At 58.3% G+C, this 17,646-nt stretch overlaps 1 protein-coding gene across 1 annotated transcript in view; it reads right to left on the bottom strand.

Annotated features, from left to right (window-relative positions):
• Nucleotides 1-1,823: 1,823 nt before the first annotated feature.
• Nucleotides 1,824-17,646, bottom strand: part of Kiaa1671 (KIAA1671 ortholog) — a 142,459-nt gene continuing 126,636 nt past the window's right edge. Inside the window, 7 exon segments of the mRNA XM_047560118.1 lie at nt 1,824-5,299; nt 6,842-6,924; nt 9,042-9,184; nt 11,262-11,386; nt 12,914-13,088; nt 13,874-14,108; nt 17,203-17,321. Of these exon segments, the coding sequence (XP_047416074.1) occupies nt 6,846-6,924; nt 9,042-9,184; nt 11,262-11,386; nt 12,914-13,088; nt 13,874-14,108; nt 17,203-17,321 (876 nt within the window). The 3' untranslated portion in view covers nt 1,824-5,299; nt 6,842-6,845.

Here is a 17,646-nt window from a genome sequence, read left to right as displayed (position 1 = left end):
TTTGGCAGAGCGAGGCTGTGAGCACATCATTATTCAGTAAAGAAGGACAGGATAATTATTGAGCAAATACAATGTGAGGCACTCGAGGAGGGAATTGCCACACAAGGCTTCTCTCCTGGTTGCCATGGCTTTGGGTGAAACGCCTCAAGTCCGGGCAAGACCCAGGGCACCTTGGGGCATCTCCCAGAGCGGGTGGTAGGAGCCTGCAGGGGGCAGGTCACAGGTCCCCGTGACCTTGGGTGAGTGGTGAAGGTCCCTGAGCTGGCCTCCTGAGCCACAGAGCAATCCCGTGAGCAAAGCCCTCAAGGCTGCGGTTCCTCCATCCTGTTCCCTGGGACCCCCCTGCTATGACCAGCTCACGCAGAGGGGCTCCTGACTGCGGGGGTCCCATAAAGCCACGCAGTTTCCGACCCTGCCACTTGGGATGCGGTCACCCAGGGGCAGCGTGAGGAGGGAGGCCCAGGAGGGAGGCCCAGCGAGGTGCTCCGTACTTTCCCGAACCACGTCTGTCACCAGAGTCCCCTGCCCTGGCCCCTCTGCCAGTCGGAGCCAGAGCATTCCTGGTGGAGGTGGGCTTGCCAGGTGCCTGTCACAGCCTCCCCCCTCCTGTGACCGCTGAGGGTCACAGACGCCCTCCGGAGGGCTCGTCGCCCCCTGCCGAGGACACTGCCTTCCACTCTGGCCCACTCCTACTGATGTCACTGTCCCTTTTTACAGCTAAGGACAGATGCTCAGAGATGCCCCAGCTCCAGGAGGTGGCAGAATGGGGACACAACCCCTCGTCCCCTGAATGGAAATCCTGCCTGGTTCCCGTGGGCTCCCGTGACGGACATCCACCCACTCCCGAGACCCGGCTGCCCACTCCTGCCTCCCGGCCGCAGCTCAGCCCAGGGGAGGCCGACTTGGCCAGCGGGATGCAGGCTGGGGCGCCCGGGAGGCTCCATTCATTCACGGCGGGACACGGTGACTTCTCCAATGCTCGCTTCAAAGCTTTATTTGCTGTTTTCCGAGTCCGGACGCGACATCTTTGTGCATGCAAAGCTCATTTTCCGTTATTGCGGTGGACGGGTTCGCCAGCCGCTCTCCAGCTGGACGACACCTCTGTACAGTTACAAAATATAAAAGCACTTGTAGATCCAAGATCCGCGGGGTCTGGGGACCCGGGGAGTCTTTTACATTAAAAATAGAAGGTTCTCTAGGCGAATTCTCAGTCTCGCGGTGAGCGACGTTCCCGGGACCGGCTGCAGCACCTCGCGTCACTTCGGAAGACCTGGAGCCCATGAATTCATAAGGCCACTGTACCAACGCCACAGGCGTGAGGCTGAGCCGCCGCGCCCGGAACCCCCTTCTTCTGTGGTGACTCTGAGATCCCAGGAGGGGTCCGCAAGAACGATTAGGAAAATATATCCTCTATTTATATATATATATATATATATTTCCACCCGCCTGCCCCCCACTTATGAAGCATTTTGAGGATCAGAATCACCCGGGGACGTGAGGGACTTTTAGGGTATTAAGATTTAGGAAATAACAGTACAGAATCTCTTCCCTAACACAAGAGTGCTCTTGGGAACCCGGTATTACAGGATCAATAAGGCCATGTCGGATGAGATCGTTAAAAAGCTCAGGTTCTTCATTAGACCACGGCATGAACGTTCAGCTGGCCTAATACCACCAGTGATTGTCAAGGAAGGGCAGGTCCGAGTCACGGGAGGAGAAGACGGGGCACAGACCAGAGCGCAGCTGTTTAGGGAGATTCCAGGTGGGCAGCGGGGACAGGCTCAGGTGTCCATGACAAGGGATCGCTTGCCAAAAGCCTCAGGCTTTCTGTTCACACTCCTGCGGAAACCAACCCAGACACAAGAGAGCAATAGGGACTGAGGGGACAGGGACAGTGGAGACCCAGTTCATGGTGACTGCTCTTCCAGAGCCCTGGCCTGCCCCCATGGGGTCACTCCTGGTGGCTTCGCAGCACGGAACGAGGACTCACCCCTTGCTATGGGAACGGAGCCCGAGGCAGGCTCCGTTGGAGATGTGGCCCCCTCCACCTGCACACTGTCCCTCCCGCCCCAGGGAGCCATGACATCCCGGGCCTTTTGCTGTCCTGTTTCAACACACGGCGTGACCAAGGCACGGAGGCTCCTGCCCCTGCCCTGACCGGCCTCGGCCTGCACGTCTGAACTGGGGCTGGGGACGGAGTTTCGGCTCTGTGGTCATGCCTCGCTCCAGGGGGAGGCGGGAGGCCAGGGGACCGGAGGGTTTATGCACAGAAGGCCACACCACACCGGAGTCGCTGTGGTTGGCTTTAGGAAAATCACACTAAAGGCCTCTCCGAGTCTCCCGCTCAGGCCTCAGACCCAAGTCTCTTCCTGATCCTGTTCCTTAGCAGGCTGGCTTTGCTCCTGGGGCTGCCCAGAGGAGCATGTGCCGCCATCTGACCGTCCTGTGTCCCTGATTGTCTAATGTGAGGCTGTCCATCTTCACGACACTGATTTCTGAGCCCTGGTCGTGCAATTTCACGGGCCAGAGTTGTCTGTTTCATGAGGCCTGGGACCGAGAAGGGGGGGGAATCTGCCGAGGGGAAAAAGATCCAGACTTATCAAAAGGCCAGCTGTCAAAGAGCTGAGGTGCAAAGGGCGGAGGAGAGGGGCCCACACGGGGTGTGGGAGCTGCAGGGCGGGGAGCCGAGGCCCCAGGACAGGCTGGCTAGGGGCTCAGTGCACACAGATGATTAAGGCATATGAAGTTAGTTTAAAAGGGGACAGAGTTCCAAAGGGGGCTCCCAGAAGACTTGAGGAGCTCTCATGCCACCTGTAGCCACGCCCCAAAATGCGTGCCCCCTAGGAGAAATAAGTGACCCCCGGCCCAGCTCTCTGCTCAGGCTCCGAACAGCAGCTGCACGTCACTCCATGGTGCTGACTGTAAGCAGGAACCAGGGGTCCCGGGGACCCGCGTGACTGTGATTGTCAGCTCTGGGGTGCTGGAGGAGATGAGGATGCGGACCGTCAAAGGGGCAGACTCAAGGTCAGCATCGGTCTTCGTCAACACGGAATTAAGTAGCTCGTGCCAATCGAGGTGGGGCAATCTCATGTCTGAGTGGTCTTCTTTCCTGTCAGGTGGGCTACTATCAGATTCATTAAGAACCGAGGATTCTGCTGGGCATGGTGGCACACGCCTGTCATCCCAGAGGCTTGGGAGGCTGAGGCCGGAGGATCCCAAGTTGGAGGCCAGCCTCAGCAACTTAGTGAGGCCCTGTCTCTAAATAAAATATCAAAAGGGCTGGGGATGTGGCTCAGTGGTTAAGCGCCCCTGGTGGTGACATCGGTATATCAAGAGCTGCTCTGTGCCTGCTCCTGAGAGGGAACAAGAAGCCCCTTTCACCTGCAAGAGAAGAAAGATAGCAACCAAGAAACGTCAGGGTCAAAGCACTCCAGGGTGTGTCCCTGGACTTGGAAAGCCACTACCTCGAAAGTGTCAGAAAACAGGAGATGCATCTTCAAGAAAACCAATCCACGTTGCTCCAGAGGAATTAAATCCCCAAGTGGCTCCAGAGGACAGACTGACCATTGACTCAGGGGTGAAGGAAATACAAAGTGCCACCAAGCAGGTCCAGAGTCACAGACACGGAGGCACCAGGCTTCAGCGTGAGAAGGCTGGGCGGAGGCGGGACCCACGAGCTGCCCGTCAGCCGCCCACAGGAGGGTGTGGGGCGCGGGCGGTGTCCGTGGTGCTGAACCACGGTCCTCACAGACACAGGAGGATTGCCACCCACCCTACCTCACCCCACGAGGGAGAGGAGGCAGTACAGGTAGACAAGACCAGGACATGAGGGGGGGACAGCGCAGAAGTGACCCGGGAGGAGAGCAGCAAGTTTTGACACCGTCGGCAAAAGAACGGATTTACCAAGGGAGGTGCCGCCCACTCAGGAAGCCGGGGGCGGGTGCGCGCCTGCCTGCTTTGCTCTCTAGCTGGGGCCGCGTGGGGGTCCGTGAGGACGCTGGGCCGCGGGTCCCTCCACAGTCCTGGGCAGCCCAGATATCCCACCGAGGACATCTCCCAGGCAAGGTTGGCACAAGATTTATGGCAGCTCCAGGCAGGGCAGGTGACCCTCTAGGCAGCTCTAGGCTGTTTGCTGGTGCCTGGGGCTTCCGACCCGGGAGACAGAAGAAGTGTCTGGAGCTGCCAGAGGCCTGGGCTGTTCCTGGGTATGAGCTTGCAGCCAGCAAAAAAGAGAGGCCAGGTGGGTCCTACCCTGTGTCCCTAGCACCCGGCACTTCCGCCCAGAGTCCCCGTCCTGGGCGCCCCTCCGGGGAAGGACTTTGAGCGAGACCAGCCTGTGAACCAAAAGGAGCCCTCGGGCAGGCGGAGCTGTGTGCGGGGGTGACGTGAGGTGGGATGAGGTGGGACGGGGCGGAAAGGACCCTGTTCAGGGTCTGTCCTGAGCTCTGCGGGCAAGGGTCCCTCCGCCCAGAAGGCCAGCTGTGTTCAAAAGAGGCTGGGGAGAGGCGCCCAGCGCAGGTCCGACATCTCGGTGGCAAAGGCACCGCTGTTTCAGCTACAGCTGACGAACCTCGGAGGCCCGGGGACAAGGTCACCGCCTCCCCAGAGACCACAGGGAAGGAAACCAGGGAGGTGTGTACCAGGAGGACAATGGCCGTGTTTACGAAGCTTGGGTAGGGAGGCGCTCAGCCACCTCGAAGCCTGCTGTCCAAACACCCGCCTCCTGTCCTGCACCGGCATGTGGACACGTCAAGTTTCCAAGAAAACTGGCAGAATTATTGCTTTATCACCTTCTAAAGCAAACAAAGGTGACGCGCCCTGACCCGGGCCCGCTTCGCCCACGGCCTCCCTGGAAGGGCAGACGCCCTTGAAGGAACGGGAAGGAGCCTGTCCAGAAGACACAGGAACCAGGGAGCGGACACTGGGCACTCGCTGGGAAAGGTCCTCCCCAGAAGACCTGCCCCAATCCGGCCCCGCGTCGGTGACCCCAGAACTGCAGCTGCTGGGGGTTAGGGTCCAAATGCCAACTTCTCAGTCAAACCGAAACCGCCGGCGTGGCCCCTTCTGGGGACCTGGCTTCTTTCCGGGCGCAAGTGCCGTCTCGGGAGCTGCGCAGGGGGGCCGTGGAGGCTGGGCCTCCTGGCCAGATCCTGGGGCTCCGGACAGCAGTGTCGGGCCTCCGGAGGGGCCCAGGCACGTGAGCGTGGTGCAGGAAGGTGCTGCGGCTCGGCCTCATCTGCGGGTTCAGACAGTCTGGCACTTAAGGCTTCTGTTAACTGGATGTGGCAGTGTCCCCTGCCTGGAAAGGAAGGGACAGTTCTGCATCAGTAATGGGAACACCCAGCCCTGTTTCCACCCTCAGGCCTTTAGGAGGGCGGGGGACGCAGCTCAGTGGGTGGTGCATGTGCTCACTAAGCAGGTGTGAGGCCCCGTGTTAGGTCCCCAGCACCCCCAAAATGCATGACCTTTGCTGACATCCCGGGAGAGACACCCCTCACAAGCCTCAGGCCCAGCATGAGATTATTTGGGGGCAGAGAGGAGGAGGGAGGCTAGTTCAGTGGAACAAACTTGACATTTAGGGCCAGTTCTGAGACTCGGTTTCCTCAAATGGATTGCTGATAATAATACTGCATTATATCTTTCAAACTAGCTAGAGGAGAGGATCAGGCAGGTTCTCACCACAACGGAACGATTAACGTTGGAGGTGGTGGATTAGCCAGTGGCCCGGTGTGACCAGCGCAGCGTATACAGACCCCGAACCATCACGGTGCACCCCATAAATACGTACGGCTAGTTCATGCCAATTAAAAACAAATAAAAGTCAGGAGCGGTGGCCCCTACCCATCATCCCAGTGGCTGGGGAGGCTGAGGCAGGAGGATCTCGAGTTCAAAGCCAGCCTCAGCAATGGTGAGGCCCTAAGCAACTCAGTGAGACCCTGTCTCTAAATAAAACACAACATAGGGCTGGGGATGTGGCTCAGTGGTCAAGTGCCCCTGAGTTCAATTCCTGGTACCCACCAAAAAGCAAAAAAGCAAAACAAAACAAAAATAAAGAAAAAAAAACCCAAAACAAAAACAAATAAAGCCTTTGGGAAAAAAAATGGATTTAAAAGGCTTCTGTGAGACAGTACAGGTACCAGACTAAACAGAAACAATACAGATAGGTCCTGATCGCCTAGCCGAATCCTGGAGCATCGATTTGGGAATTTATACATCTTTTGAGTTTGGTCTATACACATACGCGTGCATCTACATATATAAATACCATGTTCCGTATTATATACATACCTATCACGTAACACCCTCCATCAGCACCTAATGTGCCGCAGACATTCACTAAGGTGGTGCGACTCGGGCTGGGGTCACGGCTCTGGGGCAGAGCGTTTGCCTAATGTTCGACCCCCTCACCGTGTACTTCAAAAATTTTTTAAAAAATCAGGAAATAGAGTGGAATGAACGGGCTCTGGTGGCACAGTATTTGGGGAGGGGGTCCTGGAACCAATCCCCAGGAGATACCAGGGGACGCCTGTTCTTCAAATTAAGTCCTCATGACACAGTTGGTCCACAGAGAGGCTCCACTTGTACAGTCTGAAGCAACTCGGATCAAGCGGACCCTCCCCGTCTGCCTTTCCCCCTTACGAGGGGGTCTGAGAGGCAGTCAGAGGGGGTGGCCCTGCCCCATGAGCCCCCCGGTGTCTGAGGCTTGGCCCCGTGGCTCTCCGGCCTCCCCAGGCTGCCCGGCTTTGGTGGGAGTTTCACCAGCCTCCTGACAGCCTCCTCTGCTCCGGGCCTCCCATCTGGACCTCCCTCTTGCCAGGTCTCCCCAGCAGATCCCGCCTACCTGGTCAAGCTTGGTTCTCGTACAGGCTCTGCCTCTTCTTGGACTTCAGCTCCTTTAGCCACTGGGGAGAGGGCTCTTCTGACCTGAAACCACACAGCCAGCGAGGGTCAAGGGGGTGCCAGGCCACGGGCTCTCGCGGGCATCACGGGGTGGTACCCAGCATGGTACCTGCCATGCCAAGGCAGGGGCTGAGCCGGGCACCCGCGGTGGCAAGATGCCCATGTCAACACCACCCACCAGCAAGAGCCAGAAATCAACCAAAGTGACAGTGGGATGCTGGGTGGGCCACCGTGCCCCCCTGTGGAATAACCCACTGTGAAGAACCATCTTATATAAAGTCATTTCCATCCATCCGGCCCCTAGACTCATCCGCCCTTCAGCTCTCTCTGTGTGACACCTGGGATATTTTATATGTCACCTTGGCTACACATCAGCACCCAGATATTCAGTCACATGTTATTCTAGATGTTTCTGTGAAGGGTGTTTTTTTCTTTTTCTTTAACCATTGAAAGGAACCCAGGGGTGCTTAACCACTGAGCCGCATCCCCAGCACTTTTTATTATTTATTGTGAGACAGGGTCTTGCTAAGTTGCTGAGGCTGGCCTCCAACTTGTGATCCTCCTGGCTCAGCCTCCCAAGTCACTGGGATTACAGGTATGAGCCACTGTGCCTGACTGTGAAGGTTAGTTTTTGAGGAGATGATTATTATTATTTTGGGAGTGTTAGGGAGTGAATTTAGGGCCTTCTGCATGCTAGGCAAGCATGCCACCACTGAGTTCCATCCCCAGCCTGTGAATAATATTGAGAGCAACAGACTCAGTAAAGCAGATTACCATCCGTACTACCGGTGGGCCTCACCCGATCAGTCAAAGGCCTTCATAGGAAGAGACTGATCTCCCAGGAAGAAGGGAATTCTGCCAGTATTCTGCCTTTGAACTTGAACTTCAGCTCTCCCCTGGGTCTCCAGCCTGCTGGCCTATTCTGGCTGGGGTACCTTAGACCTTGGCCAAGTCTTGCCTGCGGGTGGGGGCATGGCTCAGGCCTCCAGGGGTGCCTTGGCTGCCCCTGCCTGTCCCTCAGCTGCCCTTTGGCTCCCCATGGCCTGCCCTGTGCTGTGACCACAGGTGCAGCTGGTGATTCCCTGGGTCTTTTCACGTTTGCAACCAGCCCAGATCCGGGCTTCCTCCTTCCTCTAGCTGAGACCCATGTGTCCACCAGGACTCACAAGAGTGTCCCCTTCTGTGGAAGCCACGGGGGACACCCTTCCCCCTGCGCTCTGCGTGATGAATCCCCCCCCTCCACAGGGGCCGCGGGGCTCCATGGGCAATACTTCCTACAGGGGCCGCCATGGCGCCAGTGTGAATGGGCGTGGCTGGGTGCCAATAAAGCTTTATTGACAAACAGAGACACTGGGCCGGATGGGGCCTGAGGGTTGTCATTTGCCACCGCATGCTCTGTCACCTCACTTCCTATGTTGCAGCCCTGGGATCACACTTGAGTCCCAGCTTTAAGTGCTGACAGTCCTCGTGTGATGTCCACTTTTGCGGGGGACTTCTCATGCCAGGCCCCCCTCGAAGGGCTTTGCACCCTGTTTTATCGTCGTGACGAGACAAGAAGTTTGGAACAATTACTAAACCCATTTCTCAGATGAGGGAGCCGAGGCTGAGTAGTCAAGTAACTTTTCCTGGGTCATGTGGTTCATCCGTAGTGCTATTGAAGAGTCACGTGACCTTGGTCTGACCTTAGAGCTTGTGCCCTTAACCTCTGAGCCCAGCTGCTGCTGTGGCCAGGTCTGAGAGCCCCAGGGGGCAGCGCTGCCCTTAACTCCTCCCTGCCCAGGAAGGGGACCCAGGCTCGTTGATCATGTCCAGGCTGAGCCCTCGGGACCACCTTCCGGGGCCTCCCTGACCTCTGGAGACAAAGGCACTTCCCAGGAGGTGACAGAAGGGAGGTGGCCTCAGTTTCCCCATCAGTCTGGAGAAGGAGGCACCTGAACAGGAACAGAGGCTGGTTTTGTGGCAGGAGGCAGCAGGAGGAGGGGCAGTGAGGCGGTGGCCTGTCCCGGCCTCCATCCCTGGCCTCCATCCCCGGCCTCCATCCCTGGCCTCCTTCCTCCACCCTGCAGTAGGCTCCGGCCATCGCATTGCAGAGTTCGCATCCCGAGTTTGGGAGGCGAGACCCTCATCCCCGGGGCCCTCACCTCTCGTCCTTGTCCATGCTGGAGGGCAGCACGCGACTGCCCAGTACCCCAGGCTGGAAGGGGGACTTGGGGGATTTGGGTTGGGGGGTCCAGCTGGGGGTCTCGCCAGGACTGTCCACCTCTGGCCTCCTGTGCAGCTGAGCCTGGGGAGAGAAGAGAGTGGCCTCAGTCAGCACTGCTCGCCTGCACAGGGCCTCCAGTAACCAGGCCAGCATGGTGAGCCCTCAGAAGCAATGGGCGCCCGAGGCGGAAGAGACCAGGCAGGAAGCAGAGGGCTGGGGAAAGCCAGAGGTCAGGTGGCGTTGGCCCAAGCAGTGGCCTTGGCCCTCAAGGTCCAGTGGCCACCAAAACCCACAGAGTCACGTTCTCCTACTTCCCGCCTCGCCGGCTGCCCGGGGAAGAGCAGCTCCACCCACGGCGAAGGCAAAGGTCCCTTCGGCTCCAGGCTCCAGGAGTGCTGGGTGGGCCCCAGGGACGGTCACCACTGCCCGCCGACCGCTCCCAGTGCTGGACGTCCACCCTGCGCCCTCCATGGACCCAAGCGATATGAGAATGTCAGCTGGCTCCCTGGGTGACAGGCTGTGGAGGGGGGCTGCTCCCCTGGGCCTGTGGCCAAGCCACGCAGGGCTTTCCGAGAACGCCTGGCGTTCACAGGCCTCTGCCCCGTTCCCAGCTCCAGGGTTCCGGCAACACCAGCCGGAGCCTCCTGGCCAGGAGTGCGGGAAGGCTCAGGAACCGACGGAATGGACGCACAGCCTCGTGTGCACTGAGCGCGGTGGATTCCAGATGCACGAGGATCCCAGCGTCTGCCCTGAGAGCGACTCTGGACATCTGCATGGAAGCCCCAGGCCCTGCCCTCTGTAACCAGGCCCTGCCCTCCTGTCCTCTGCCTCCTGTTGGGCTGCCTTCCAAGATCATGTGCTCCAACGCTTAGGAATTTTCTTTCTTTTTTTTTTTTTTTGGTGCTGGGGATTGAACCCAGGGGCGCTTAACCACTGAGCCACCTCCCCAGTCCTTTCTATTTTTTATTTAGAGACAGGGTCTTGCTGAGTTGCTCAGGGTCTAAGTTGCCAAAGCTGGCCTCAAACTTGTCATCCTCCTGCCTCAGCCTCCTGAGCGGCTGGGATACAGGCATGCGCCACCACACCTGGCCTTAGGAAACACTTCTTGCCTTTTATTCTTGACATGGTTACAATACTTTTGTCCTTTATTGAGTTAGAAAATCTCTGACCCTGGGTAATCATCCCAAAGATGTTCATATTCGGAGGACCTGTGAGATCGGTTAACAGGACAGCTCCGGCCACTCTTTACTGACTTTTTATTCTTGCTAGAAAGGACACAGGACACAGGACTTCTACTGAAGGAGTAACAGGTCCATGGCCTCTGCTAAGAGGTTTTTGTGGCCTGCACAAAACATCCAGAGTTGATGCCACAGTGAATCTGGGTTTTTCTGCCTTCATTGCTTTGTCAATAAAATGGGGGCAAAGAAACCCCTGCAGGATTGTGGGGGCTCGAAGTGAGTTTGTGTAGCAGAACCAGGTGGTGCAGAACCAGGTGGGCAGAAGGGCCCCTTCCTGACCTGCATTAGGTACCGCTTCATCCGGGGTGGACGGGAGGTGCTGGGTGAGCTGGGAGCCGGGCAGCCCAGCGCCTCCCCCGGATTCCGTCATCCAGGTGGGATTCTAGTAAATTCAAGAGGGCATCACATGGTACCCATGGGGCCTCCCCACCAGCTAGCACGGAATGGAGCCCGTCCTGTGCCTGCCTTCCCAGGGGACCTTGGGAGGCTGGGTCGGCTCACTCCTGCTTCCCTGACCCGCCGGCTCTCATGGCCAAAAATGGATTACTGGCCCACTTTACAGATGAGTAAGCTGAGGCTTCGTTGTGAGACCTGACGCAGAGGGTCTGGGGGCTGAAGGAAGTCAGACAGTGGAGGTTAGGACACACAGGGCCACAGGCGAGACCCACACAGCTCAGCGGCACTGCGGGTGGCACGTGCCTAGGCCGGTCTCCTGGTTGTGACCATGTGCTGTGTCCTCCTGGGACGGCGTCAGGGGACGAAGCTGAGTGGAAGGTGCTTAGGAACCCGGAACCCCGCTGCTTCCCCTAAACCGTGAAGAAAGAAGCAGGGCAGGGGAGGAGGAAGAGCGGACGGCAGGGAGGAAGCAGGGACCGGGAGGAGGAAGCCAGAGGCGCCGGCCGCCCCGGGGAGCCTGGTACCTTCAGCACTGCGGGGTCCATGCCGGGGAACATGGGCATCCTCTGAGGGAGGATGGGGGCGGCCCTTTCCACCCTGGACGGCTTCTCCTCCTCATCCGACTCTTCCCTCCTGGGCGATTTCTCTTCTGTTGCAAAGGAAAGGGCGCTGGAGTGGCTGGCCCCGCAGTCTGCGGAGGGCCCACGTGCTGGGCGCCCGCACCTCACGCCCCACAGCCCTGCGGGGAGGGTGCTGCCAGCCGGCTGTACAAAAGGAACAACTCCGCCACTTGCCAGGAGATCCGGGCGACAGGCAGGCAGAGCCCGCGTTCTCCTGGGGTCGGGGGACAGACCCCGTCCTGGCTCACGCTACCTCAGGGAACGAGGACCTCGGTGGCAGGGTCGGGAAAGGACGTGGAAACACACAGAGCCACTGGCATGGGAGCTGTGCCCTTGGAGGATGGCGGAAGAGCCTCCAGGTCTCGCGGAGGGGCCACCCAGCCAGACGTGTAGGTGACCGGCTACTGTCCCCAGGCCTCCAGGAGTGCAGGCAGGCTGCAGGGACCTTGGGCTTCCCTGAGACCTGGATGCAGGTGGGGGCCCAGGGCGGTGTGGGAGCCGGTCCTCGGAGCCCCCGGCTAGGCCAGGGCTGGGGCGTGTCCGTTAGGAGCTGCCCCCTGTCCCCCGCCCTGGGCAGGTGCCTCAAAGCTGGGGCTGTCTGTGTGCCTCTGTGCCCACTCTGGTCTTCGCTTGCCCCAGGTGGCTTAGCATAGCTGGGCTCGGAAGACCAAGCAAGTGTGCAGGGAGCCTCCGTCGCCCCAGGCACTTGGACGTTTCCCTTAGCAATGGAAACCAGGGGAAGGGGGAGACATGAATCGTCTAAGCACCTGTCTCAGAGTCTGGTCCGACATCCTTCCGTCCGCCCTGGGCAAATCCCAGATGAACGAAATCACCGGCCAGCTGCTGTGGTTCCCGTGACCGGAAGAAACTTTGCTTTTCTTAAAAATCTTTGGTGGCTCTCTGCCTCTCGGTGAGCTCTAACTCCTCAGCAAATTGTCCAGGGCCTCCGTGATCTGGCCCCTGCCTACCTCTCCAGCAATGTCCCTGCCATTCCCAGCTTGAGGGACACCAGACTACTTAGAGGGGCCCCAGACACACAGCATGCTCTTTGCACACCCGTGTCCTTTAGATCTCATGGACTCTCCTGCCTGGAATACTCTGACCTAGATGGTTCTGCTCTGTTCTTTGAGTCAGCTCAGATTTGGAATATGGAACGCAGCCAAAGCAGTCCTTTGAGGAAGATGTATAGCTCTAAAGTAGTTTATTAGGAATGACTGAAAATGAATGCTCTTTCAATTCAAGCATCTAGGAAAAGACCAGCAAATAAATATAAAGAAGGTATAAGAGTGAATTTACACCTTAATGAGGATAAAAGCATATATCATAAACCCCTATTAAGTTGTGAAACCCAAATGGCCTCAGTTATTATAAAATCCCTCAACATATTTTTTGCCTAGTTTCCGATAAGCTCTTCTGAACAGGAAATCGCAGATTTTCTACGTAATTGTGTTCTAATGTTCAAAAGCCTCCAAAGTCAGGAAGTTCTCCCCAGGGTCTAACTTAGGTCCTTCCTGTTGTTCAGTGGTAACCGGGTAGGACAGAAGGCGTGGGCCTACCTGTCGAGTCCTTGAACATCCACATGCTATCCATCTCCTCCTCCAAAGGAGACTGGCTCTCCGACTTGCTGAATCGACTGCGCCGGAGGGAGTGGGAGATAGGAGCCCGGCGGTGGCTTCTTTTGCTGAGCTGCACCCGGGTCTTGAGGGCACTGGAGTCGAGGACCGAGGTTTGCTTTGGGGGGCGGCAAGGGGAACAGAGGGAAAAGGCAGAGGATCCGTGAGTTGAGGGACCCCCCCCCAGAGGGGGTGTCGGAGCTGCCCTGGTCCGTGAGGCGCTGTGCAGGCGGCACCTGGGTGAGCCTTTCAACGGTAACCAAACCCCCTTCACCTAAACCTTTCCACAGAAGCTTCCGGGCCCATTACAGGAAGGCCTGTGGAGCAACAGGCCTGAGTGCCCAGCTCCGTGCCTGGCACACAGTAGGCACACCGTAAGCTGCAGCAGAGCTCTGTACCCAGCGGGAGCTCAATCACAGGGGTGCTGTGCCTGAGGGGCTTTGGTTCCTGGGATGGCTGCTGCAGAGACCGTGTCCCTGGCCCCAGGGACACTGTTCTACTGAGAAGGACGGTGGGGACGTGGGCGCAATCATTCTGAGCAAAGCCTGGCCTCTTCCAGCTTGGAACTGCCAACCCCTGGCAGACCTCCCTGGGAGGTGAGCACTTTTCACTGAACACCCCTGACTGCATCTAAGGCTGTGGGGCCCGCCATGCTGGTTACAAACAGATAAGGAAGCTGAGGCTCAGAGAGGTGAAGACATTTTCCCAGAGACACACAGCTGGCCCAGGCTACAAGCACAAGTGCGTCCAGCCTCGGACTGGTGCCCTCTGTACCCACTGCAGGGTCCCTGGCATGACCCGGCCCACCCCGGAAGGGGAGAGTCACCAGGAGATGCTGGAACCTCCCTTGGAGGAGAAAAGACTGTCTGCGATCGGCCGAGGTGCGCTCGGCCTGCGACTTACATCGATGAAGGAGAAGTCGTCCACTCTGCTCGCCGGGCAGGGCTCGGGCGGGGGCAGCCCGTCCGTCCCATCGGTGGACTCCAGCTCGGAGCTGGAGCGGTCCACGCTGGTGCTCCGCTGGTCGCCGGCCGAGGGGGGCTCCGTTTGCGAGGACAGAGATGACAAGCGGCCGCTGGGGTGCGGTCTCCGCGCCGACGGGGTGCTGCTGTCCGGAGACGGGGACTCGGGGCCCAGGCTGCGCGAGACAGGGAAGGAGCGGGAATGGGTCGCGGGGGGGAGGGGCTTCAGAGGACTGAGTCTCCAGGGACCGTGGTGGCAGGAAGGGCAGCTGGGTGGGCACTGGGAACACCAGGGGACAGTGGCGGAGACTGCACGGGACAGCCTGGGGCCGCCCAGCGCAAGACGGGCCGGCCCATGGCGCCCCCGCACACCTGGCAGGTGCGGGGCGGGGCGGTCGGCCCCGTGCCATCCAGGACCCTCTAGCCCTGCGCCGTCCTGAGTGGCCACGGGACCTGGCGTGGCGGTGCGGCCAGCAAGAGCCGGGGTCCCCAGGGGCGCCAGGTGCGCAGGCGCCTTCCAGTCCTGAACCCAAGACCCTGCGTGCGCGGTCTGGCTTATGTTGCAAGCACATCGCGTGGATTGGTTTCCAGCAGACACGCTGTTCAAGATGATTTTAGATTAAATTCGTGAGCTTGGAGTTTTTCCTTTTGCCTGTTTCTTTTTCTTCTTTCTTTGCGCTCGCTGGGACACGGTAAATGACCTGGGGGTCTGTAGTCCTGCGGGGTGGCGGGGCCACTGAGGCAGATCAGTGGCCACCAGCAGGTACGGGAGGAAGTTCTGGGAGCGGGGGAATCCCCTGGAGTGTCCCCCGGGGCTCACTCATGCAGTGATTTACTGAGCACCTACTATGTGCCAGGCACTGGGCTGAAGATCCTATGAGGATTATTTAAAATCTTTGGATGCCTGTCATACTACAAGGTAGGAGTGACCTCATGAAATTATATATCAGCATTGCCGACGGGGAAAATGAGGCTCAGAGATGCAGCATTGCTTCCGCATAGGGGCAGAACTGGGGTTGGGCCCGGCCAGCGGGACTCCTGGATCCACACCCACGACCCTTTCCTACCTCTCAAATCCCTTCCCGTGAAAATCCCACTCAGCTAACAAACCACACAAGACAGAAAAGTGATCTATAAATCAAGCCATTCAGTCCCCCACTCCACAGAACACTCCCAAGTCGGGAACACAGCCAAGCCGCTAGGGGTAGCGAGCCCTCCCCTTGAGGAAGGAGGTCCGCCTGACTTAACTTGAAGGACCCACAAGCTGCACCCTGGAGCAGAACTTTCGACCCCGGTGTCCCGCACTGCAGGGTGCTTTTGTTGCTCTGTGTCTCCATTACTTGAAATGCGCACAGTGCTGAGGGTGTGTGTGTGGTGGTGGTGGGGGGGGGACACGCACAAACCCAGAGGCGGAGGGAAATGTCAACGAGCAGGCAGCAGATGGCGCCACTGCCCACGGTTGGAGCTTCAGGGGAGCTGCAGTGCCCCTGGGAGACAGCAGGGGGCGCTCACCACCAGCGCTCCCAGGTCCTAAGAGCTGGGGATCTGGGACCTGAAGAGAGGAAGGAGCTCCCCGGGTCACTTGGATGAGCAAAACCACAGCCTGGTCCTCCAGACAATCCAGCGTTCTTGCGGGGCATTCTAGGGACATTGAAGCTAACTAAATGCTTAAATGTCACAGGCTAGGAGGAAAAAAGAAAGCTTTGCTGTGATTGCCTTTGGCTTCCCTTTCTCTTACCCTTTTTCAATTCCATCAATCTAAACCCAGCTTCAGATCAGCACCTGCCATGGGATGGGACCCCCGCAGAGGGGTCTGATCACTCCTGACGGTGAGGGGGCGGAGGGGAGACCTGGGTTTGAGTCCAGCTCAGCTATGTGCACGTGGTGACCCTGGGCAGGCAAGTCCTCTGAGCCTCCGCTTCCTAGGTTGGCCACAGACACGGAAACAGTCACACAGCAAAAGGGCTGGGACGTGGCCTAGCCAGCGCTGACCAGGGCCCTAGCTTCTGGGTGGGCTGCTGAAGGCACACCAGACCCACTGAGGTGCCCATGAAGCCACCGCCGGCTCCACCCCAGCCAGAAGAAGAAGAAAAAACATGTATTTCTGAAACAAGAACAGGCACTTCACACAAAAGCTCCTACTGTGTGCCAGGACCTAATCTCCACGTGGGTTACCCTCCCACCCAGCCCACAGGCCGAGGTGTCTGTGTTCTCTGCTGCAAGGTGGAATGACAGAACTAAATGCTCGCACGTTTAGTTGACACAGGAAGTGCTTACCACGCGCGTGGCCCACGCACTCACCAGCCTCGGCCAGTTCTTGGGCATGACTTCCTTTCCGTGGAGAAGGGACATGTAATTGGAAAAACAAGGAATGTACCCAGGGTCCTGCACTGAGTCCGGGGGGAGCCTGAGTCACAGCTGCCTGCCTCCCATTCCAGGATGCTTGTTGCCATAGCTAGAATATTCCTTCTGGCCAGGCTGGCTGCTGAGGGCCCACTGGCCAGGAATGGTGGAGATTCTTTTTTTGTTTTGTTTTGCTTTTTGGTACCGAGGATTGAACGCAGGGGCATTTAACCACTGAGCCACCTCCCCAGCCCTTTTTATTTTTTATTTTGAGACAGGGTCTCACTAAGTTGCTTAGGGCCTCGCTAAGTTGCTGGGGCTGGCCTCAAACTTGGATCCTCCCTCCTCAGCCTCCCGAGCTGCTGGGATTATAGGCGTGCGTCGCCATGCGTGGCTCAGGGATGGTGGAGATTCTAAATGCAGCTAGAGCTGATAAAGCGAAATGGATGATACACCCCTGCATCTGTGAACACACACGCACACTGAAAGAAATCTAGAAAGACCACAAAACATCAATGAAGGCAGAGCTGTCCTGGGGTGACGGGTGGTTTTCATTTCCTTTAAAATCTTCTGTAGTGGAAAAATACCCAGAGGTCACCGTGAGCGACACTGACCATATCCACAGTGTCCTGCCACCATGGCCTGGGGGGTCCAGAGCATTTCTGACACCCAGTGGCCGCTCCGGGCTCCCCTCCTTTCTGGTCCTCAGAGCCTGGTGTCTCTGGATTCGCCTACCTTGGAAATTCCAGATTTGATTTGCTTTATATATATACATTTTTTTTGTTTTGTACTTTTCAAATTTCTTTTTTACAAGCACGGTTTCCTCTCACGATTACAAAGAGGTTCCTGGGCTGCGGAAATTGCTGGACGGGCTGCATCAACTGATTGGATGCCCCTCCTGGCAGCCGGTCCTGCCGCGGATCCTACCTGTCCCCGCTCTGACGCTGGTCTGCCCATGTCCCGTACTGGCCGTCGGTCTCGTGCACCAGGGTGTCGGTGTCCTTGGGCTCCGGGGGCCGCCTGGAGAAGCACTGCTTCAGCTGGTCCTGCGAGGACAGAGGTGGGGGACTGCCGTCAGAGAGGCGCCCCGTCCTGGCTGACCCAGGTCACGGCTTGCGCCCCTGGGGGCAGGGGACCCGGGCCAGGCGTTGGGCTACGCTGCCAACTTGACGTGGCCTCGGGAAGTGCGGCCCACGGCGGTCCCACGGGGGGTCCTATCAGCCCCCACTGCGCGGATGAGAAAATGGAGGTTAGAGAAGGAGAGCGTCGGTCTCCGATCCACCGGCCAGCAGGCAGCGGAGTTCCGACCCAGGCAGTCGGCTGGACCCCAAGTCCCCACAGGGAGCCACCTGTCCAGGGAACACTGACCCC

The sequence above is a fragment of the Sciurus carolinensis genome, chromosome 8 (assembly GCF_902686445.1).
Source record: "Sciurus carolinensis chromosome 8, mSciCar1.2, whole genome shotgun sequence".
NCBI classification, from domain to species: Eukaryota; Metazoa; Chordata; class Mammalia; order Rodentia; family Sciuridae; genus Sciurus; species Sciurus carolinensis.
This window is presented reverse-complemented; position numbering and strand designations above follow the sequence as displayed.